Source organism: Camelus bactrianus, chromosome 12 (assembly GCF_048773025.1).
Source record: "Camelus bactrianus isolate YW-2024 breed Bactrian camel chromosome 12, ASM4877302v1, whole genome shotgun sequence".
NCBI classification, from domain to species: domain Eukaryota; kingdom Metazoa; phylum Chordata; class Mammalia; order Artiodactyla; family Camelidae; genus Camelus; species Camelus bactrianus.
This window is the reverse complement of record NC_133550.1, coordinates 49,586,754-49,612,181: the sequence shown is the minus strand read 5'-3', so window position 1 is coordinate 49,612,181 and position 25,428 is coordinate 49,586,754. Positions and strand designations below refer to the sequence as shown.

Genomic DNA, 25,428 nt, shown 5'->3' with positions numbered 1-25,428 from the left:
TCTAGGAAGCAAATAAGAAGTGATCTTTTGAAAGCAGGAGAGGATTTAGAGATGGTGTCTCCAATTATGATGAACTTAGAAGTTGCTAATAAACATTGAAGGGGATGTTAGTAATATGCATGATGATGTGAATTTTCTTTTTTTTAAAGATGAAAACATAATAGTTCACAAAATTTATAAATGGAGTTCTGTGTTTGGGTCATCCTTGCATGTAACTCAAGGGGCTTTCATAAATAACTAGAAAGGCTGAGTTTTACTCACTGTAAAAACTCCGAATCCCCAAACATTATTCCTTATCTAACTGTCCTCAAACCCTTGTTAGTAGCCTTTGAAGTAATTGGTTCCAAATTCAAATGTCTAAAAAGTATTTATGAAGAGTCAATTCTAGTTCTAACTATATAACTCAGAAATTATAGTGCCAATCAGTGTAAGTTGCTGAAATTTTTCAGATTATCAGAAGACAAACTTCATTTACTTGTCTATCCACCTATTTAATTGTTCATTCATTCAACAAATATTGAGTGCCTATATTGTGCGGGGCATTATCCCAGATCCAGGGATACAGCAGTCCACAAGGCAGGTTCAGCCCTTTCTCATGGATTTTGACCTAGAGAGGGACGAGATGAATAGGAGTACCCCATGTTTGGGGAGATTTTGCCTTATGTTGGCCTCCCTGAATCTTTAGACCATTGAGTTTTACCTCACATTGTTGTTAAAGCTGGTCTTACTAACAAGCTGTGTCTGTGTGATAAACACAAACTAGCCCAAAGATGAGAAGTTCAGGCATTATCCACACATCCACAAATATCTACGGATGTTAAAAATAATGCAGGTAAAGTATCCCAGTGTCTCAGAGTCCTGCAGGCACAGCCGAGTGAAATGAACTGAGATCAGATCACTTTGATTTTGCCATGGTTGAAAACTGCATTTGTAATTTGGTGTAATCCATCTCTAACCAAGTTCTTCAGAGACAGCCTTGAATTCTTAAAAAGCCCCTGAATGATAGATTTTTGCATTTAGATCTCAGCATTGTCTTAAAAGATAGTGGTAGCTCGCATAACTAGAGAATTTCCTATTGATTACGTGATTGAGGAAGCACAAAATCTGTTATTCTTTCCAAAGTCAATTGTAATTTAAGCTCATTATCTCTCTGTGGATGTTCTACTTCAAATGGCAACAGAATCAAAATGTAAATGCCTCAGTGAAGAGGTTGGGGTATTCTTTTACTGAACTATGCTCTGTATATTTGCCTTCAAAATCAGAGCAGGAGAGCGTTTGGAAAAATCTGGGCACTAACCCGGCCAAGGGAAAGAACTAAAATTTACCAGGGTCACTGATGAATAAATAGTAACGATTTTTCCCCTAGCTTTTAATATCTCATTTGTTTGTAGTATTAAAGATTGAGCTTCATGCAGGAGCAAGCTGATACATCTTTAATGTGATTTTGGACATGTCAGTGGCTCTAATATGATCATTAATAATAAAAAGCATTAACACAAGTTCTGGTAATTTTTTTCTTCTTCCCTCTGGCTTCAGTGAACCTTTAGAGAACCACATGGGTCCTCTCTAAGTCTTAGGAATGGCTACTTTTGATTAAAACTTCAGGAGAAGGCTTACATTTCAATAACTACATTTTACTGAAGAAAACTGGCCATTCAACTGGTCATTTGTATGAAGGGCCAGCGTGACATGTAATCTGTCCTTAGATGCCTTAGGTGTGATGGACTGCCCCTTCACTTGGACAAACAACTGGGCATACATTTATTATCACTTAACATTATGCAGATGAAGCACAAAATACAGACATCTAGAAAACACAAATGTATTGTATCTGCGCATCTGATAGTTGCTTCTTTAAAACCATGACAATATTTATATTGACGTGAAAACATATAATTTAGTATTAAGCAACCACTTAATGGCTAAATGAAAATATACCTTAAGCTTCAAATTTATACAATGTATTGAGATGTGTTGAAAAGACCATTTTCTCATTACAAGGGTGCCATGATTTCCCTTTATGAGAATCTGTAGCATAGCCTGAATAGCTTTAATATTTTTCTGTTACATGATAACTAAAATATATGTTTTATTAAATTTTTCTTATAAAAATGAGAACTACCTCTTAGAAACTGAATAATACTCACATATTGTCCATTCATTCCTTTTAGTCATGCTTATCTCTTTTGTAAACCTATTTTTACATAACATTCAGAGCCCTCTCCCACAAGTTCTCATGAGTAAAAAATGGTATGTATTCAAGGATGGGAATCTGTTACCACAGCAGGACGCTGCTGGGATTGGCGTACCTCCTTGGCTCCTTGCTGTTCGTCCTACGCTGGGTGAGGGGCTATGAAGACTAGGCAGAACTTGGTATTGACAATAATACCACCTGACAGGGCAAAAGGAAATGCGCGGGGTCGCTTATTTTATTCCCAAGAAAACAAGTCCTAAACTGAGCTTCATAAATTGCTAATTTGGGGACCCATCTGAAATGGGAAGTTTATTGTATCTTGGGGAACCAATTTCTGGCTTTGAGAAAAGGGATTGTTCAAATATTTGCCTCAGTTTTAATGATCTATCTAGAATGTTTCAACTGGACATTTATTCTTTTTTTCAGGTACACTTGTGTGGTTAAGGTATTTAAGTGCCCAAATAATTATTACTGCCTGTTAATTCCATAAAGTAAAATCAGATTTATGCTCCTAGATTAGCCATAAGTCAAAAGTTATAAACAGTATCAGCAACTCTAACAGATAATTTTCCAGGAAATGATACTCTTCTGAAAGATGATGTCTCACTGTCTATTTACCTATGTGAAATATATGTAATGAAGTAGGTATAGTTTTACCCTAGAAGCAGCAGCATCTCTTCATTCACAATATTAATATCACTGGTTTCCGTATGCCTAATTTTAAGAGGGATAATATTTTTGATCTTAGATTGCCAAAAATATCCAGTGTATATTTGGGAAAACTGACCTAAACTTTGAATGACATATATTTGTGTGTGTGTGTGTGTGTGTATATATATATATATATATATATATACACACACACACATATATAATTTAGTTTTGTAAAGCCCTCAGCTTTAAAATATCAAAATTTAACTTCTATGACAGCACATCAGTGTAGGTAAAAAGAGTTTAGAATTCTCTAGAGTTTATCAATCAAAAATATAAAACTCAACTAAAAATATCGAGAGCAGGGTTATATATAAATATGAGGATGAATTCATGAAGCTAGGTCCTTTCATTGTATTCCCTTTCCAGATTCCTAACACTTGGTTAAAAAAAAGACCTAAGTTTGTTACCAAACTCTGATAATATACATTTTGTGGAATAAATAAAGATTACATTCTGTTAGAATTAATAAGAATAGATATGAGTAAGACTTAAATAAAAAAAAAAAAAACAGTACCAGAGTTCTCTATTCTTGCTTCTAACCAACTAAAAGTTGAGCTGAAATTGCCCCACTCTGTTCATGCATAATAAAATTCATGGAAACAGAAAATAAAAAACCAACTGCTTCTGGAAACTGAAGCGAGTATAAATATAGTGTAACAACTTGCCGTTTTCAAGAGGGGAACAGAGGTTGAATTTGCAATTAACTCAAATTCTAATTCAGACAACTCAGCAATATGGATGTGGAACAGGTCAGGGTGAGGGGTAGTGTGTAGGTTTCTTTTAAGTGGCGACAATCTTGAACTGATGCAGTTTGAACTATTGCCTAATGAGGGATCCATTAATCTCTGTAAAAGCTATAGACCCAAGATTCACTTAACCCTGGCCCTGGTGATTTATGTGAAAGTCATGGACTTTATTCTTCTTATACTGTTTCAGTCTGCAGACTGGAAAACCTCTCCCTTTACACACTGAGAATTCCCACTGCAGCGAATGGAAGGTCTGTGTGCGTAAAGAGCTGGTGAACGGTGGGGGGTTTAGCCCCAGAGAAAGAAGGTGTCGAGTTGCCTTGGCAAAGATTTTATACACCACATGTTCACAGTTTCTTGACAGGTATAATTATCAGCGTTGTCTTTTCCTTTACTATGTGCTGGGATTCTGAAGCACGGTTTCAAATTTGTGACTATTGGATGTTTGATCAAGTAGCTTTTCTTCAAGGACCTGGAAGGCGGAGAAGAGCGAAGAGAAATCGGTGATTAGTATTCATTTGTCAACTACAATGTGCTAAAAATATCAAAGGAGCATGTGCTATGTGAGAACAGCAAGGTTTATTTTGGTCTTTATCATTCATGCAGTCTTCCACATGTGAAAAAATTGTTCGATATTTGCAAAGGAAGTAATTATCAAATGAGGATGGGAAAGACACAGTTATTCCCTAAAATTAAATAAAAAAACACCAGTTTGGAAACATTTTAAATGTAAGACATTTCTTCCTCCCAATTCCAGATGACTCTGTTTTTCTTCGTGGAGTCAAAGGAGAGAAAACCTTTACAGTATGACTCTTCGGATGACCGGTAGCGCTCTTGTTGAGGTACATGTAAGCAAAGCCTCTCTTTGATAGGCTGGAAGCACCAATATCCCTTCCGTGAAGCAGATGGTAGGCTCATTTCCTCTCCCATGAGGTCAGCCTGACATGGAGCAGAACAGAGTAGGCAGCTGCCCTGTACGGTCAGATTTGGGGGAGCAGTCTCCCCAAACACTCCCCCAGACCTGTCACTCTTCCACCATTATAGAGTCATTTCTTTCAGAAAGAACAGCTTTCGCTCTTTGTTTTTAAAGCTGCAGATGTTTTTATTTCAATGAATGCCGAGCACCATATACAAAAACATTTTATTTAACAAATTGTTCCAGCTGGCATGAAAATGGGGGGAGGGGAATAGGTTTGCAATCTACCACCTCTGCATCCACACTCCCCAGTCACCAAGCCTTCTGAAGATTTGCCTAAAAGCACCTTGGGCCTGCAGAGTGGAGCTGAAAGTCATACATGAAGTCATTGTCCTTCTTCAGGGGTCACCTGACAGGATACTGCATAGAAGTATCATCTGTCGTTACTACTCTACTACGCTGCTGTTACTATTGAGTGTTCACTAATTGCCACATATTTTGTTAAGAGTTTTACATATTTTTTCTTATTGAATCTCCGTAACAGATCATCTGACTGAGTCGTATATTGAATAACTTCCTTCAAGTCCGTTAGCTACCAAGTGATTGAATTTTAATAAATTAATGCACCATATAGTTACATGGGAATGGGACTCAGAGCAGGTGAATTTCAGAAAGAGTCTCAATCTCTTCATCCATCCAGAGGAGGAGTAGGCCTGCGGGATATGCCAGCAGCTGAGAGCACCAGGCATCCAAAGCGTGCGGGATTGAAATACCCGCTGGGAAGAAGCACTGGCTCCAAATGTCCTCATTATTCCCCTCATTCCCATGACTTATAATTCAACAGATTAATAATTTTTTTTTCCACATTAGTTTAAATTTGTTGATCAAATTGCTTTGCTAATTTCTAAATGAGTCATTGTGGTAGACAGAAGTAATGCTCCCCTCCCACAACATGTCCTTCTTCTAATCCCTGGAACCTGTGACTATGTTAGATTCCATGGTAAAGGGAAATTAAGGTTGTAGATGGAATTAAGGTTGCTAAACAGCTGATATGGAGAGGATCCTGGACTGTCCAGGTGGGTCCAATGTAATTAAAAGTGGAAGAATGAGAAAGAAGCAGTCAGGGAAGGAGATGTGATGATGGAAACAGAGATCAGAGCAGTGCACTGCGAGGGCTTGACCACCATTGCTGGTTTTGAGGATGGAGAATGGAACCAGGAGGCAAGGAATGCAGGCGGTCCCTAGAAACAAAAAGGCAAGGAAATGAATCTTTCCTAGAGCCTTCGAAAGCCTAGTGAGACTGTCTTGGACTTCGGTCCTACAATATTACAAGAAAATTAATTTGAATTCTTTTAAGCCGCTACAATTGTAATTTTTTAGAGCAGCAGTGGGAGAGCTGCGATGATGAAATATTCTGAAGCATGGGGTGCTGGGAGGTCCATGGTAAGGGTTAGCACCAACTCTAAGCAGAGACTGAATTCCTGGAAAGCTCATGTGAACGTATCTATGAGGAAGGACGGTTAAGGGGAAGACGCTTTGAAGCCCACACCTCTGGGTTTGTATCATGGCGCTATCACTTGCTAGCTATGAAATGAGTAGACTTTAAAAAAATCCTACATAACTCAGTTTCTTCTTAAAAATGAGATTAAAAACAGTACCTAATACTCATAGGATTATTGTAAAGATTAAGAAATTTAATATATGTGAAGCACTTAGAAGAGTTCCTGGCACATCCTAATTGCTCAATAAATTTTATCCAGTATTATGATTATTATTTCTGGTTCAGTTTTCTGCTTGATACTCTGGAGTTCTTGAATTCAGTTTTATCAGAGTCATCCTTTAGGAGCTCTCAGTAAATGGGCTGGCAGGTTCCCTGGTTCAGGTCATTAGGCCCCTGGTTGTGGCAGTGTTAGTGAAAGGTACAGAACAGTAAGTAATGGACAAAATAAGGGAAATGAGGGCCTGAAGAGGAGAAAAAAGAAAGTCAGTGAGGCTACCGGCAAAGGCCAGCTGCTTCCATAAACCTGCTAAGATCCAGCCTGTATTTGAATGTAAATGAATTCTTCACCCTGGATCCACCAATAGGAGGTCAGAGAAATTAAACAAACTTTAAGTTTCAACTTCTTCAGATTGCTGACATCTCAAAACACATCCCTCTTCCTTCTTACTTTTATTCTTTGGGAATCTGAGTGAAATATGGATTTATATAAAGTCATACTTTAAAAAATGAGATGCTTATAGGGTGGGGGCTTATTTGGGCAAATTAGGTGAAGAGGATTAAGAGGTACAAACTTCCAGTTATAAAATAAATAAGTCAAGGGGATGTAATGTACAGCATAGGGAAGAGAGTCAATAATGCTGTAAGAACTTTGTATAGTGACAGGTGGTAACTAGACTTGTGATAATCAGTTTATAATGTATATAAGTGTCGAATCACTATGTTGTATGCTTGAAACTAATATTCGAAATCAACTACACTTCTTGAAAAAAAAAGAACAGAAAGAAATCCTTAAAGCTGAATAAACATAACACTTTCAAAAAAAGTGGCTATAGCATTAAAAAAAACCTATATTCATATCCTCTGCTTAGGTTTCTGTAATATAATATATAGTGATCATATTTACTACCTTTTAGAAAATGTAATCTATTCTTCATGATTAATAAGCATGGAAGTTAGGGGAAAAGACAACTGAGATTTACTTCAGTAGAGTTTAAAGGAGTAGGCGTAAGGTGCATTGTCCACACGTTACTTGCATTCAACCTATTTTCCATCTGTATGTGCAACTGACCATTGCGCATTACTTCATAACCTCTACCATCTCAGATACAAAATATTATTTCTAATTTAGAGAACAGACATTATATTTCATGTGATAAACAATAAGACAATATCTGACAAGCATTTTTGCTTTACCTGGTCTTTGCTTGACTTGTCAAACTTAAAAAAAAAAGAAATCAGAGATCTGTTTAAAGTAAATAGCTTCAGATTTTTTCCCAGTCAAGATGGCGGAGCGGTAGGACCAAGAGCTCGCCTCTCCTCGCAACTACAACAAAACCACAACTGACTGCTAACAACCACTGGAAAAACAAGACTGGAACCCAGCGAAACATATTTTCTTCAGCTTAGACATGAAGAAGGAACTACAGTGGGACAGTAGGAGGAGCGTGCTCACCATATAATTGGGCCTCATACCGCCCACAAACTGAAGAATTAAGTCGCAGAGGCCCTCCCACAGGAGTGAGAGTTCTGAGCCCCATGGCAGGCTCCCCAGCCGGGGGTTCTGACGTTGGGAGGAGGAGGAAACCCCAGGCCATCTGGTTTTGAAGGCCAGTGGGGCTTAACTCCAGGAGCCCCACGGGACTGGGAGGAAACAAACACTTCACTTTCTTGGGAATCATACGTAGAATCTCGCGTGTACCAGGTCCAAGGGCAGAGGCAGTGTTTGCATAGGAACTTGGGCCAGGCCTGCCTGCTAGTTTTGGGAGGTCTCCTGGGAAGGTAGGGGGCAGCTGCAGCTCACCCAGGGGACATAAAAACTGGTGGCGGACATTCCGGGAGTGTTCATCTACATGAGCTTCCCTGGAGGCTGACATCTTGATTGGATCATTAGCACCCAGACCCAGCCCCACCCAACAGCCTATAGGCTCAAGGCTGGGATGCCTCAGGCCAAACAACGTACTGGGTGGAAACACAGCCCCACCCATCAGCAGACCTCCCAAGCCACAAATGCCTCTAGACATGGCCCTACCCACCAGAGGTCCAGAACGAAGCTTCACCCCGCAGTGGGCAGGCACCAACTCCTCCTGCCAGGAAACCTTCATAAGCCTCTAGCCCAGCCTCATCCACGAGGGGGCAGGTACCAGAAAGAAGAAAACAACAATCCTAAAGCCTATGGAAGGAATCCATAAACACAAGCCAGACTCTACACTGGGACCAGCTGGACCCTGGCCCTTGAGTGACAAGAGGAGTGTACTGCTGGGACGCATAGGACATCTCCCACAGAGGGCCACCTCTCCAAGGTCAAGAAACGTAACTAACCTACCTAAAAATACAAATAGAAAGATAGACAATTTGAGGTGGCAGAGGAATATCTTCCAGGCCAAGGCACAAGATAAAATCCCAGAAGAAGAAATAAGTGATGAGGAGATAGGCAATTTATCCAAGAAAGAGTTTAGAGTAATGATGGCGAAGATGTTCAGAGAACTCAAGAGGAATATAGATGCACAGAGTGAAATTTTTAGCAAAGAGTTGGAAAATATAAAGAATACCCAGAGTTGAAGAATAAAGTAAATAGCTTCAAATCTCCTCTCCAAAGCAACCATAGTATGAGTCAGCAAGTGTAACAAATCCCATTTAATCCTGAAAAATCTAATTAATTAAAAGTTGAACAAGAGCTAATGTAGGTCTCTTTGACTGAATACACCATAAAATCCATGGATGTCATGACTTGGTTGTACTTTGCTTATACTTGAAATGGTCACTACAGTTTCATCTCATGGGGCCATGATCCTGGGTATTGCAAGTGCTCTCTTGGCAGGCATACATATACATTTTGTGTTCACTTAAACAGAGCTTAACTATATCCTGTGTAAGAAAAAAACATGGGGGTTTTAAATGTCTTTTATTTAAAATGTTAGTCTTTGGTAATGAGATAGTAGGAAATTCTCAAGTGATTTAATGAAGACTGATGGAACAGAGAAATGGAGTTGAGCCCAGCAAATTATTTATGACCAAGTTGTATACTTCCAATGATGACTGAATGAGCATAATGTTGGAAGCTTACAGTAAGACCTCAGAAGTCTAAATGGCAGCATATTTCTTTCAGAACACTTTTACAACAATTTTACCATGGGCCAGTGTGGTAAAGCAAATAGGAGAATTGGTTCAAGACTGTGTTATTGAGAATGGATAAAAAAAAATGAGTTAATGAAAAGAGTGTCAATGTCTGACTAAAGAATAGTAGATTGTTATTATTAGAAAAAGACCTTTGAAAGGATTCTGAAAGTACAAATGTAAAGGGCCTTTACATTTGGGATAGATAAGAGAGGAGAAAGACAAGGAAAAAATGACTTGTCCCCATGCATCCAAATCATTCCATCATCCCAGTCCAAGCCACCAAATCTCTTGCCTGGATGACTATATAATAGCCTCCTAATGGGTCTCTTTTCACATTTACCCTCAATAATCTATTCTCCCCACAGCAGCCAGAGTGGTTCTTTTATATAGATAAATCATATCATGCCACCCCTTTGCTTAAAAACCTTCGATGGTTTCCACCGCAATAAAATCTAACTTCCCTCAGTGCTTTAAAAAGCTCTCTGTGCTCTGGCTCCCATCTGTCTCACTGCCCTTCTCACTCTTTATTCCCTAACCACCTCGGCTTTCTATGCCTCAAACATCAAATAGCTCACATCTGCCTTAGAGCTACTCGACTGTCTGTTTCCTCCTCTTCTTATGCTTGTTTCATAGCTTTTCCCTGTCATTCAATCTAGCTTAAATGTCACCTCTTTTGAGAGGTCTCCCCTGATCACCTCATCGAAAGTCATCACCTAGCCAGTCTCTATCAAAGCGCCCTATATTTAAAAAAAAAAAAAGCACCCTATATTAACTCTGCAAAGTATTGATCTCAATAGGATATTCTTATCTACTTGTTAATTAACTATCTCCTCCAACCAGAAGGTAAGCACCATGAGAACAAGGACTTTGCTTGGTTCATGCTGTTTCTACAGACCACTGAACAGTGCCGGGCCCATCACAGTCAGAAATAAATATTTACTGCTGAATAAATGTAGTTTTTAGAATGAAATGTAATTTCATATAAAGACACCAAACTATGCTATATATAATAAAACCAGCAGGTTATAAAAGACAAGTAGATAGTTGAATTCCCAGGCCTCTTGGGGGACAAATCCCAAACTCTTTTACTTCTCCTTTTCATGAGTGCCACAAAAATTTGAAAATCTCTTCTCACAGCCACTGTTTCTGCTTGTGCAAGTAGTAAACTGATACTGAATGAGTTTAAACTACCATCACCCGTTGTTATCTTCCGAAGAGCATCTGAACCTCATTTCAAATACACATTTGCAGACATCATAGTATCTAAGGATATGAACTGTCTCTTCCAAAAAATAGCAAAGAAGATGTAATTTCTGACGTTCTGTTTGGTAGAGTAAGAACGAAAAATAATTCTATGCTACTTGTCAGAGTGGTTTTGGGGGATCCACTGAAGCTATTGCAGTTTCATACCATTCATCTAAAAAGTGGTGTTTTAATGATACTTACTATGAAGGGTTTTTTGAGGGTTAGGGATACCATGTGAGAAGGACCTAGCACATAGCAAGAACTTCAAAGATGGCGATGTTTAATATTTTTCCGAGAATTTTTTTTAATTTTCTTAAAAATATGTAGCAAAACCTGACTTAGCATTCATTGTCACAAAGTGGAATTTAGAAAAAGGTAGGTACATCTTAAGACACATTTTAAGTGAGCACTCAAAGAGAATTTCAAAATCTCTCAGCACATAAACACTGGCAGGTCTCTACTTCATTCTTTTCAATGGAGTGGTTTTCTAGTAAACTCTGTTTCAGTATTCTAAAGGGGATCATTCCAGGATCAGCACTGTATGGTTGCTTAGTCTGTACACTGTGCAAAGGCAACTGGGCAGGAATCCAGCCCGCACCTGTCATGTAGCCACGTGTCTGACAATCTGGGTTCGCATGGATGCTGTATTTTCGTAATTTATATAAAAGCATCGTATAGTCTGTACCTGGCCCTCCCAAAGTATCTTGTTTTCTAAACCATCTTATATTTGAAAGGAATATGGCTGAATGACACATAAAGTAAGCAACTGTCTTGTTTAAATTTTCTGAGGTCATTGTTCTTTTATGTAAAATACCTGATTGATTTTGTTTGGATTATTAAATCTAATGATTATGTTCCAGCTGTCAAAGAAACTATGTTTTAAAAAAAAATCCAAAACAGACTTGCACGTGCAGGGGACTCTCCTTGTAAGAAGGCGGCACTCCTTACCTATGACATGTGGTTTTGCTGTGTCTGTTGCTGCTGCTGCTGTTGCTGCTGCTGGATTAGCAATTGCTGCTGCTGCCGACGCCGGGCTGTCCGTAGCTTTTCAAAGCGAGCCTCCATTTCTTCCAGGACTTTCGGGGTGTACCGGACCACCAGCTTGACGCTGTCCTTAGCAGCCTTGAGTAGTTCCACAGCCTTCTCATGGTGCTCTCCTTCCACACTCTGAAAAGACAGTGGTGTCTCTTAAAGGGAGAGCTTTCTTGTTCTTTTGAGAGTCCAGTGTGACCTTAGGATCACAGTACAATCCCAGTTTGAAATGTCAACAAGATAATGGCAAATGGGATTTACTGCCATTGTTGTTATTATTTGTTACATCTGGAGTTGAACCATAAGCAAGTTAGGCTGCACTAGGGCGGGTACAGGATGGATTGAATGGAGGTTCAAGTTAGGAGGGTGAGAAACAATGAAGACCTAAAAGATAACACTACCACTTAGAAGGAAATGTCCAAATCTCATCTGGCAGAGTGAATGCTTTCGTCAGAAAACTTCAGAAAAAAATTTAAAAAGAGCAATAAAGGGTGACTTTTCCTATCAGATATGAACGTTTATTAAGAATCTACACTGATTAAAGCAGTGTCTTACTGGTGTAGTAAGAGATAGTAGAACAGAACAGAGTCCAGAGGCAGATCCATCATATTTAAAACTTTATTATATGATAAATGTGGAATTTAGACCAAAGGAGAAAAGGATTGTTAAATAATGATGCTGGAACAGATAATTAAATGATACAAAATAATGTGGATCCCAATCTCATAGTCTATGCCAAATATAACACGCTGATTAAAAATTTAAATGTAAAAATAAAACCATGAAACAATTAAAATGAAGTCAATGTTCATCATCTTGTGATGCAAAAACAATTCTTAGAAAAAATGCCAGGAAACCACTCCCCACCCCAGTCAGATTTAAAAATTGTAAGTTTCTGTATCTCACACACCATAAAAAGGTCAAATAACAAACAGAAAAAAGTATTTTAAATATATGACAGTCAATCTGTTAATAGTCTTCGAATGAAGAGCTCTTACAAGTCAATAAAGATTTAAGCAACATGGGCAAGTGAACTCACAGACAAATAATTTTTTTAAAATGGCCAATAAACCTACGAAAATATATCCAAGCTTCCTAGTAATCAGAGACATACAGATGAAAAAAATTTCACTTTTAATTTTAAAATGGTAAAGATGTATTTTTAAATATGGTGTATTGACAAGACTATAGGGAAAAGGGATTCTCATATGCCACTAATAATGTAACAAAAACTGGTACCATTTTTCCGGAGAGCACTATTGTTATGCATTGACTAAATCCTTTATAAACGAAGGCTTCTACTTTTGGAGAAATTTACTAAGGATATAGTTGGATATGCACATATACCTATAAAACAGATATAAGAAAAAGCAAAAAACTAAATTAATTCTTGGTTTCTGAGTTTCAAAATACTTTTTTGAACATCATGGCATAGATAATAGTTGGGGAAACTATGTTTACTACAAGTAAACTCCAAGAGGCTTCTCCAAACCTTCTCAAGTTGGGACTAGGGAGACGCAAAACAGAAGAAACTTGTAATCAGACATTATAGAACCTTGAGAAAAGGAGATAGTCCATCCCTCTCAGCTGATGCACAGGGCGGATGACATAACCCCTGTTTTATAGGATCCAAGTGCAAAGGCCTTTTGACTTGCTTCCTGGGTAAAGCCCAGAGAAGAAAGGTGTATGTGATGTGACAGAGGACTGAGACAGGCTTAAACACAGCCAGAACACGGAGAGTGCCACTAAAGTGGCAGAGAAGGCTGCCTGAAACTGGTTGTGATTACATTTTCACAATCCAAGCAGAAGGGAGACTAAAATGAATATTATATTGAGTTACAAAAAATAATTTGCATTTCAAGCATGCTTAAATTATATCTTGAGATTCATTAGTGACTATTATACAGATTTGGAGACTTAAGAACTGGTGTTACATTCTTTCTATCATTTGCTTCAGCAAGGTGGGTGTGGATTGAGAAGGAAAGAAAAAAAAAACAACTTTGAATTTTGCAATGAGACAGTCATCAGTGGCCTTCAGTCATCTGTCTGAAAACCAGGCAGATACTAGGGGTTTCAGAAATGACTACAGAGAGCCCAAGAGGCAACTTATATAACGACTCGTTTGCCAAGTCTGGGTTAAGTAGAGACCAAGGGGTTATAAATAGCTGATGAGCCGAGTGCATTTTTATCTGTGGCTGAAGCCTAAGAAAATATGCTTATTCATTGATTAACTCATTCCTTTAATTATTTACTCAATCATTGACTTGGTCACTCAACAGATGTTTATTGAGCATTTATTCCACTAGTTACATTCTACTAAGTTGTTCCGAAACATGGAGATGGGAAACTTTGACAACTTCATACCATGTAAACTCTGTTTTCAGTGTCCTGGCAATTTCTTTGTAATTTGCCCCAAGATGAATTGTTAATGTACAGAATTCTCCTTTAATTCTGGGTGATTTGCTCATTCACACCCTTCTCTAATTTCTTTCCTAATATTAAAACTTACACATTTGTATGTTTTAATAACAATGGTTCACCCATTTTCCGGGCCAGATGATTAGTCTCCAGACATCTTTTTGGCTTTTGTTCTATTTGCTTTCATTTATTAGGGTTGGAAATTCTAGGCCAGACCTTTAGAGGCCCATTATCCCAGATTAGGCACTCTGCCTGCAATTTAGAGTTGCCACAGGAGGGCTGTGGTACTAATACCTAGGACCAAGAGGCTCTCACCACAGGGAATGGCTGAGAGAAATATGGCTGGTGGGGCATACTCGGCCCTGCAGGGTTACCTCTCCCATCCCCTCACAGTTAGCAGTTTATAAAAAGCAGACTGCGCAGTCTTTGAATCCAGAATTTCTGCCTCAATGTTCTATCTTTGGTTTAGACCACGACTCAGATTCTTCTGGGCTCAGCAGAGTTAATGGGTCTCCTGGTCTGACTCTACCTGTCACTCTGTCTTGCCCATCAGGGCACAGAACCCACATGGGATCTGGTCATGCTTTCCTCATTTCTACTACTAACAATCCTGTGTTGAAAACAACACAAATTCGATGATTAAGCAGTATAATAGAGACTAAAAGGTAACTCCTAGAGATTTGAAGAAATATAAACATGTTTGTACAATGTATCATTTCAAACACTCAACTTTGATTTTTTAACTATTTTCAGAAAAATACCTTAATTCTCATCTCAAGGATTGTTCTGTGTAGCTCTTCTTTCCACTGGCTTTGCCTACTTTACAAATACTTTTGAGGGCCTATGTTTGTCTTCTTAACCTACAGTTTATCTCTGTAATGCTTTTAGTCCTTCGGTAGGAATTTTTAATAAGAAGAAGGCAGTTTTCTTTCCTTTCTTTCCCTTTTAAGGTAAGAACAAAAGAGCAGAAGACTCTACCATGGAATCCTTGTTCCATGCTTAAACTAAAGCCAAGCTTTCTGCTCAGTTAGGGTATACATTTTCATGTACAAACACTTGCCAGTAGGTATTCCTTTAGCCCTGAAAGTTTATCATTTATTCCTACTTTTAACTTGGTCTGTTTCTCACTCTTAAGGAAAATATGCCTTATATCAAGCTAAATATTTAAAACATGTTTTGAAATGTAATAGTTTTTTGTAAATAGTTCAGCTGTTTCTATCACAGATATATATATATAAATAATATAAAATATAAATAATACAAAATATATATAATATAAATATGTATTTATATTTGAAAAACCCTCCTGATTCAGGAATTGTCCTTGATAACAATGAACTCAGCTGAAGCAGTCGCGGAAACCTGTAGCACCAGCTTTCCACATAGGATGAAAATGTGGCCCTTATGTTATTTGAGGAGACCTAAGAAGACTTCCAATTTTAAAGTGAAATCCCCATCTCCATTAATAAACCTGAAATTCTGTATTTTCTAAAAGAAATTCTATACTTTTAGATTTCATCATCTTGCTTTAAGAGTTCTGTTGTACCTGCTGCAATCTGAGGCAGTCATTAGCATGGGTTAATTTAACAAGGCTTTCCAAGAGACATCTGGTAAAAGCTGGATGTCATTAAGGAGGAGAAGGGTGGTGAAGAAGGCATGGGGGGTATACAGGGCATCCAGGAAATACTTAGAGCAAAGAGAAGTGGTCCTAAAAGACAAAAGCCCCTAAAGAGAAATATTACCCCACAGTTGTGCCTAGTCTGGCCATGAGCCTTCACCAAAATGAATTAAAATGTACAAAGAAGAATGGATATTCCCATCCTGAAAATATTTCTTTCCCCTGCTAAATTTTTTAAAAAATACACGGAGAAATCAATATGAAAACGAGAGTTCAAATGTTCTTATTATCATTTCCAAATGCATAAATACAAACTAAAAAAACACTAAAATGATTTTAAAAAACCATAAGAAATGAATCTTCTATAATGTTAATATATAAGACTATATATTTTCATTCAAGAAGCCAGGAAAAATTAGCTTAGTTAATAACCAGATACATACTTGTTTATTAGTAAATTCATGCAGGAAGTAGTAAGCTCCAGGAAGCTTTAAAGTTAATTTGAATGAAGTTTAGCAAACCAGCAGCTGGTAAATGAACTAACTTTTAAACATGACTGCATTCTGATCTTTCAATCTTTTTTTATTTCTATGTATTGAGTTATCAAAATGGCTGCTGTTTCTTGGTATGCTCAACATCCTGCTTGATTAAAAATCCTCTCTAATAAGAGAGAACTTTGGATTACACTGCATATCTGAATTTGCTCATGATCTGTGCTCTCTCCCCTGCTATTGAGAAACTAGTTGCTAAATTTTGACCTTGGCTAGAACTCAGATGGAAGAAATGCCTGCCCTGAAAAGGAATCTTGTTATCTGTGCACAGTTGCCAAATGGCTGTTGCCTAGGTCTTTACTGTGGCTCCTTCTCTGTGAGGATTACACAGACATAATCCTGACCCAGTTCACTGATAGATAAGTTGCTTAAACACTGTTGGATAACCAAGAGCTGGCTCTACCTCTCAGTTATTATTGTATGAATATCTAGAGCCAGGTTTATGCATAGGCTCCTAAATGACAGCAGTCATTCCTCTGGATTAAGGACCAAATAATGTTATCAGGGAATAAATGATACCAAGGATATTGGGTTATGATAACTTAGTGCAGTTAAGTAGCTCAGAAACTCAGAACATTATACCTGTGAAGGTCCTTAGGGACAACTTTGTTTATCTCCTTGCATCTTTATACACAAGGAAATAAAGACCAAGAGTGGCTGTGATCTGGTCCATTTTATATACTGGTTAATTGCAGGGCTGGATTAGAACTCATTATTATTGATGACTGCTCCTTTAACAGCTTCATTCTGCTTTTCCAGATTAAATAATTCAGACCATGGTGGATCAGTTTTTACATGATGTGAGAGGACAGGAACTAACGACAAGGGTAAGATCTGTTAACTCCCAGCTCTAAAGGGTATGTGTTGGACAGTGAAGCAGCAGCAGGAGGCTACATGCTCACCATTAATGGGTTATTATTCTCAACTTGGAAAAGGCCCAACATAGCCAAATACAGACCTACTCCTTTCCCACAAAGGCAATGGTGACTGAGCATTTTTTTCTTATAATAGTTTTGCTCTTACTCAATTAAGGTGTTTTGATATTATTTTAAGAGTGTGCATGTCTGTACACATGTGTGTGAGTGTGTACTCTTAACATTTGTATGTGTGTATGCTAACATTTATTGAGCACTTATTAAGCACAAGGCAATGCTAGCTGCTTTGTGTACATTATATCTAATCCTCATAACAACTCTATACGGAAGTTAATGGAGAGCTTAAGAAATTTGTCCCAGGTCCCCTAGGTAGTCAGTGGAACAGACAGAATATAACTGAGACCTGTCTGTTTCCAGATATCAGGCTCTTACCTACCAACCCATAGTCTTAAACAAGATAATAAGGAGAAAGTAAATACCATATAAGTGGCTTTCCTATGCATGGGTATTTTTAGACCAGTTGTTTTTAAACATGGATGTACACAGAAATCAACTTAAGCACCTTTAAAATATAGAGACCTAGGCTGAATCCCAGATTTACCATACCAAGACCCACAGCAATATGACCCAGGAACATATGACATTATAAAACTCTGATAAAGCCAGCCAGTCACTGATGTGCAGATTAGTGTTTGGACACAGTGCTCCAGACTGTAACTGCCCCAAATAGTAAATGCCACCTTAAGAGTTTCTCCACTCCTGGAGAGTTACTCCAGGAAAGAGGGCTGGGTAGGTAGGTAAGGGAGGTCTTACTGTTTTGCCTTGGTGTAGTCCTACAGTCAGAATTTGTGGTCATTTAAAGAAAAAAACTATATTGATTAGGTGTTTAATTAAGAATGGAATATCTCTGCACGAGTTACAGGATATATTCAGAAAAAAATCTTTATGACTCTTTGATCCTTTCCTTTTCTCAAACATGTTAATTTTCTGTTCTAAATGTATTCTCTTTTGCCAAAGTAAAGTGGCAAGTATAAAAAGTATTACATTTATCCTTTGGAAAAAATATGCTAATGCTCTCCCATAGTACTTTGTTCCTGCCTAAATGCTAACATCTATTTCAGTGCACTGTAATTTATCAGTTTACAATCATTCTGCTGTCACTAGACTCTCCAAGGGCAGGATGCATCTTGTTTATCTCTGTGCCCAGCATCTATTGTGTGCTCAATAAATACTTAGTCAATGAATAAACCACATGCACACACGCACACGCACACACATATTTTTTTTTTTTCTGTTAGGCTAAGGACCCAGTACTGCTGGGTTTGAATTTGAGCTTCTTCACTTATCAGCTTTGTGAGCTCAGACAAGATGCGTAGCATCTCCGAATCTCAATTTTATCATGTGTAAGAGGGTATCAGAGTAATGATTCTACTGTATAGAATCATTATAGGCATTACATTTAATAAAAACAAAAGCAATTGGAAGAGTGCCTGGCACTTAAAATGGGTCCAACAAATGTCAGCTCTTTGTTGAATTATTTCCTGTGTGAGCTTGCTACTGTAAGGCTTCAGGTGCTTATAGACAAAAACAGCAGCAACAAAATACAATTTACTTTAGGAATAGGTAAAAGTTTCCTTTATATTATCTAGGAAGCAAAAGAAAATGTATTTACTAAGTAAATTAATAGTGTATGGAGTTTGTTGGAAGAAGGTTTAAAACTATTTAGGTAAATCAACTGCTTATAATCACAGTCAAGTAATTTAGAAGAATCATTTCCATACATACAATTGATATGCTAATTACAAAGAATTATTATTTATTCATGAAAAACTGCTCTCTCAGTCCCTCCACAGTGTCACACTTTGTTAAGGAAAGGAGGAATGTGCCGGAGATTCACTTGATAGGAGCATGCATAATGTGAGCAGACTTGAGAGGGAAAATCATCAAATAACCAAACACTACAAGACAGCAAGGAGGAATGGGGAAAAAGAAGTGTATAAAATTACACATATTTTTATCCTGTGAGAGTAGTTACATAAATAAAAGTTTCTGAACTATGAAAGTGGAGAACGCAGAGCACTAGCTGTCGGCCCAGGGGGCAGAAAACTTAAAATGAGCAAAAGCTTTAGAGAAAAAAATCAGTGCTGGAAACTGCAGATCTAACATTTGGTTGATCTGAGCCCACCAATCACATCTGGAGACTAAAACTGGAAATAAACACAGCTACGACATCTCAGTTGTGATGCTTTATAGTAACTCTGCTCAAGCTTTGATGATCTGGCACCAAAAGGAGGGGAAAAAATTCCTGATGGTTGCTAGAATAGATTCACACACACACATATATACCTGTGCATATATACTCATAAGTATACATACACACACACATATACACACGTGCACACACATATACACATATGCGCACACACACGTACACACAGGGTCATCTTCAGGAGTACAAATGTGAACGCTAGAGATCTGAAACCAGAACAGAGCTATGTGGAAAAATATTCCTAGAGAATGAGGTCTTTAAATTGGTTTGTTAACTTTTGAGTGGTAGGTTTCACCTGGTAAACTGATACGACAGGAAGTCTTTCCAGTCATGACACACACTGATTTGTGCTTCTAAAATGCATGCTCGGCCCACCCACACTCTCCCAAGCCATGACATTCCATGACACTAAACCCTCAAGGAGACTCCTTCAAATGTTCAGAAGCAGGAATATCAAAATTGCCAATTCTCAATATTTGCTTCCAGGTCTCGTTTGGCATAAGGGAGGGGCTATGGAGGTGGGGATAACCACCACCCTCCACATACTCACCACTATTCCAGCTCCACTTAAACATACAGATACATCTCAAAATCTAGTGTGATTCCTTAATCAAATCATCAAACCTACCCTTAGCACAGTCAGCATGACAGAGCAGAAAGGCCAGGGACTGGGATGAGGAAGATCTGGGCTGAGTCATAACATATCACCACTAAAGAGTGTGACATTCAGAAGATGACCTCTCCTCTGTGTCTCAGTTCCCAGATGGACACTGTCCTGGTTTGAGCACTGAAAGTCCCAGAAAATGCCTCAGCCCTGGGCAAACCTAGACAGCTGGTCACCGATTAAGACACAGGAAAATGTTGCAAAGACTGAAGAGTGTGTAGTAGTGCCTGGTACATGATATCCCTTCAATACATGTTTGTTTCTGCAGTAGCCCTTGAAGAATTCGAATTTCAGTGAACATGAGGGTGAGCAATCTTATCAAAGAAGGATGGGTCTGTTGAACACCAAAGGGAAGCATGAGGAAGGGGGAGGGAAGGAGAGATCAGAGGTAAGAGAAAGGTTTGGAAGAGTAGGTTCAAGGGCACGTGAGTCATTTTTGCTCACTCTCTAATTCTGCCAACACTCTAAAGACAGACCTAGCTTGATGGAGAATTATCTTCTCCATCCCAAGGATGATGAAACCTGGCTTAAAATGGCAAAGCTAGTTTAGAAGGAGTACCTAGACTCAGGTAAGGCTTTTCAACATTGCGGAACCAGTGCTGCGTACCTGGACACTGGCTGAGATCCCTGAGGACAAGTACCAAAGCCCATTCTTCAAACAGTTCCCACTGATTTTTGTGGCAGGTGGGTTATGACGTGATGGGGACAGGACTAACACTGGAAGGTTCTTTGAAAGATTTTGCAACCTGGAAAAAAGCTTAGCCTCTAGGAAGTTTTTGGGAGATCTTCTTTCACTAAGCAAGGCATACATCACCCTATCTCTGCTTCCTAGATGTCAGCCTGTATTGTGTGCAGTAACATCAGGATTCTCTCAACCAGAATCATTCTTTTAACCCTCAGTCTCTTCCTCTGGTAATCTCACAGAAACCACAGTTTTCTAAGCGGTGCCATACAGACAAGAGTAGGTCCCTACAAGTATTCAACCCAACACTTCAAAGGACACACTTTATTATTTAATCTGTTTTCAAATCCTGGAAGCTCTACCAGTTAATATAAAGCATAAGAGAGAAACATAACAAATCTAGGCAGAAGTTGTCTGGGTCCAGAGCTGTCAAATGTATTTCTTGTGAAGAGTAAAGCAGGAGGGACTGTTATGTTGCTCTTTACCATGAATGATAAACATTAATAACAGCTACAAGGCTTAGTTTAATTACAGAGATTCAACATTACAGATGCCTTCCTTCAGAAGGAGTGAAAATTTAAGGGCTATTTCAGGTTTACTGTCCAATATCTCTCCGGCTCTACAAATACATGTCTTTTCCAATTAAAAGCACACCCATGGAAAATTCCTTGGATTTTTCACTAGTGGCTTACACTAAGATTTTTCAGGTACTTCCACAAAAGAAAATTCTACTTACTTTAAATGCTCTAACTGACTCTAACCTCCAAAGGGTCTTTCCATCCCTCCCCTCTGGTTCCAGCCACCACTAGCCACGTAGCCACCCAAACTAGGCATCCGGGGGGCATGATTAACTCTCCCCTCCACCCATACCCAGTGAACCATGGAGACTGCTTAATAGTCATTCCCCACTTACCATCCCAACTCATCCTCTGCTCCCTCTTATTTCTTATGATTTTAAAATATCCTCTAGCTTCTCTCTTGTCCAAATCCTTCTCCAGATTCTAGCCTGAGTCACTTGGTCTTTCCCCCTTGCTGACAATCTAGTGAAGGGCAGGAAGAACACAGCTCTGGTCGACACTGTCCTTGAAGGCAGGGACTGTGCTCCATTGACTGCTTCTCCCCGGGACCCTGCACAGTGCCCAACACCCATTCAACCAACGTTTACTTAACTGATCTGGGGAGCACTGGCTCTGAGGCTTGGGCCCCAAGATTACTATCTTTATGACTTAGGGCAAGTTCTTTCATTCCCTAAGCCTCAGTCTCAACATGCAAAACAATGTGAGTAACTTTTCCTTTAAAGAGGTCATTTAAGATTTAGTGACCTGCCCCCTCATTCACACCCAGAGTTACACTGGAGTTCTTTTTTGTATTGTACGTGCCTGGTTCATATCTGCCAGGATTTTGTATGACTGGCTCTCTCTCATAAAGTTCTCACATAGAAGATGTTCAACTTCACTATTAGTTAGGGAGATACAGATTCATTCCAGAAAGGAATAAAAATTGTTCACTTATTTTAAATATTGATCATGTATCACCAAGGATTTGGTGAAATTTTTATTTTCATACAATGTGGAAATAGAAATTGGAGGTCGATTTGGCAGAATCTAATAAAGTGTGCCCATATCCTCCTACCCTGGTTTGCCACGTATCGGTATTCACCCTAGAAAAACAGTCATTCATATACATAAAATTTTTTATTGAATCTGTGTTCACATTAACAAAAAGAAAGAAAACAAAACAAAACAAAAAACAATTGGGTATCAAGCTAAATGTCTATCGATAGGGGAATGGTTGAATTAATTATGGTACCCACATACCGTGGGATACTACACAGCAGATTAAAAAACTTATGTGCTGAGAGGACAAGGTATCCAAGACATAGTTCTTAGAAAGCAAGTCATAGAGAAATAAGTATATATGAAAATATTAGTGTATTTAAAAAACTTAAGAACATTCATTGAGTGTTTACTATCAGGCACTGTTCTAAGTGCTTTAAATTGATCAAGATAGCTACTTTAACAACCCAGTGAGGTATGTAATGTTACCATCCTAATCTTATATACGAAGAAACTGAAACACAGGAAGTTTCCACAAGTGCACCACTGATGGATGACAAATCTGGCTCCAAGTCTGGTCTCTTAATCACTGCTCTACATTGTCTCATACATTTTATATCTAAAAATAAACAAACAGTTGAATAAATGTGTGTGTGTGTGTGTGTGTGTGTGTGTGTGTGTTATTGAGGGCAAAGGAAAACATCTGGATAAATACTTGCTATCCATGTTTCCTTATGGAGGCAGAGGAAGAAAGAGGAAAATGATTAAAGGGGCTTTTTAAAAAATCTGAGTTCAGTCTTTCCACATTGAATTCTTTGGAAATTTTATAAGGATGCATTCACATATTTCTTGCATAATTTATTTTAATACAATAGCCCAGAATCATCATGAGGAAAGTGAGAGGGAAAGTCATTCTAGAACAAACTGAAGAAGGTTGGACAAAGGACAATGTTGCTTAAAAAGTGCTTTGAGACACAGCTTTGAAGTAATCTGAGAAAAAAATAAATTATAACTACAAGTGCCTAGGTAATTTAGGTGAAAGGAAGGGCTTTTAGCTACATCACCTCAGAAGTTATGGATGCGGAAGTGTGGTTTGTGGAAGCTTCAAACCCCCAATTACAAGGGATCGGCATGGAGATTCCATTTGAATGACCCTGACTGAATGCTTTTTCTCCTGGTATGGTTAATTTGCTGAAACCTGAGTTTCCCTTTCCTCCATCTCCTCCTGGTTGTTTATTTGTCCGTGCTGGCATTTGAGCTAGACGGCGTGCTAGATCACTCGCGTTTAAGTGGGAATGCTAAAAATCCAGGATGTTTGACTGAGAAATGGTGAGGAAGAATTCTGAAATACTGCACGTTCACATTTTTGTTTTTCGCTAATGGCTCCTGAGATGAAAAACAAAGAAAAACCTGCAGTGATTTTGAGCTTGATAGAGGTGAGATCCCAGAAAGTTACAAATCAGTCGACCTAGAAATTCTTTTGAAAACGAAATGGGTCGGTTTGATATTTCCTCTTTGGTATGATTATTATTGATCCTCTCCTCCCAGTTCCCCAAAGAACAACGTGTTGTAACAAAGAAACACAACTTTCCCTGCATAACAGATTCATAATGAAATCGGTTTCTTCTCTCATTAAACATGAAGTTATAGCTACCCCTGGTTGCCCTGCCTCAAATTCCAGCCCCTTCTGGACCACTCTTTACATTGAAATCATAGTAATCCTTCTAAAATGCAAATTGGATCATGTCACCCTCTTGCTTAAAATCCTTCTGAACCCCCATATTGCTCAGATAGAGCCCTGAGTTTTCCGTCCAGTGTTCCTTATTACCACCCGGCCCCTGCTTATCTTTTCTGCCTCATTTGCCAACTCTTCAGGGTCCACACAGAAGAACTGGCAATTTCCTGCAGTGTCTGGACTCTAGTAAGGTTCCTCTAAGGCGGCTCCTTCATCTTCCTCGCTGCCTCCATTCCCCTACCCAACACCGCCTGACCTATGAGCTTTCTTCACAGAAGGGACCACCTCTGGCCCTCCCATGCCTGGCCTAGATGCCCCGTTTAGCATCTCCCATGGAACCCATGCTTATCCTTATTTACAAAGTAACCTATGTTGCAAAGATAATCATCCTCCCTGCCTATTTCCTCCTCACATCTATAAGCATGAAATCAGCGGTGTTTACTTTTTATTTCACCCGTGACTAAGACAATGCCAGGTCCAGTGATATTTTGTCAAGGGAATGAATGAATAAATATCTCAGTTTTATGGATTGGCTAATATTCACCAACAAATTTGTAACTTAACTATGTTGTCACTTCTCTGAGAAATCATAATGACTTCTTAATTTAAACCAATGGCTGCAGTCATCTCTATTTATGAAAAACGTAACTTGATGCTTCTAGGAGAATTAGATAAAAATAAGTAAGCTCCTTTAGGGTAAGATCTATGATTTGGTTAATGTTCATCAATAAATTTGTAACTTAACTGTGTTGTCACTTCTCTGAGAAAACATAATTATTTCTCATTTAAACCAGTGGCTGCTGCCTTAAAGATGAACTAGTATCAACCAGCACGACTACCTGATGTAGCACCTACTGTGTGTCAGGAACTGTATTATAGTACTTAAGCACCAAAGCAGAGAAACGAGGTGGTCACTGTTGTTATCCTCTCTTAGCAATGAGGAAACTAAGGTTCAGAGAAGTTACCACATTGCTCCTCAGACTCCATAAATTACACTGAATTAGTTTGTGAGAATGAAATGGCCCAGTGCATTTAGAGTGCAAAGGAGATGCCTGTCCTGTAAGCTCTCAAAGGAAGCCTTTTCTGTTACTTCTGTTATCAATTTTGTTACTATACTTGAGGGGGTGCCTGCTTTATTTCTAAACCTATTGTTTGGGGATTTTTAAATTACCATTCCAATGTAGTGGAATCTACATTGAGCAGAAGATAACATTTCTGAAAAGTTGCATTTTTTTTTAAATTAGCAAAAACTTCCAAAAATAAAAAAAAATTTGTGAGCTACCATCACTGGATTCATCTCTAGCATCCTTGTTGCTTCCTCCACATGCCAGTGCTCCTCCATCGTAGGGACTTTGCAGTGACTCTTTTCTCTGCAT

At 38.6% G+C, this 25,428-nt stretch overlaps 1 protein-coding gene across 17 annotated transcripts in view; it reads right to left on the bottom strand.

The window, feature by feature from the left end:
- Positions 1-1,806: 1,806 nt before the first annotated feature.
- Positions 1,807-25,428, bottom strand: part of LIN7A (lin-7 homolog A, crumbs cell polarity complex component) — a 208,475-nt gene continuing 184,853 nt past the window's right edge. For 16 of the 17 annotated variants that reach the window (XM_074375336.1, XM_074375335.1, XM_074375333.1 and 13 more), the window contains 2 exons: positions 11,601-11,819; positions 1,807-4,126 (listed from right to left, as the gene is read on the bottom strand). In XM_074375336.1, coding sequence (XP_074231437.1) covers positions 11,601-11,819 — 219 coding nt within the window. In that variant the 3' untranslated portion in view covers positions 1,807-4,126. The other variant, XM_074375343.1, reaches the window with a different exon arrangement.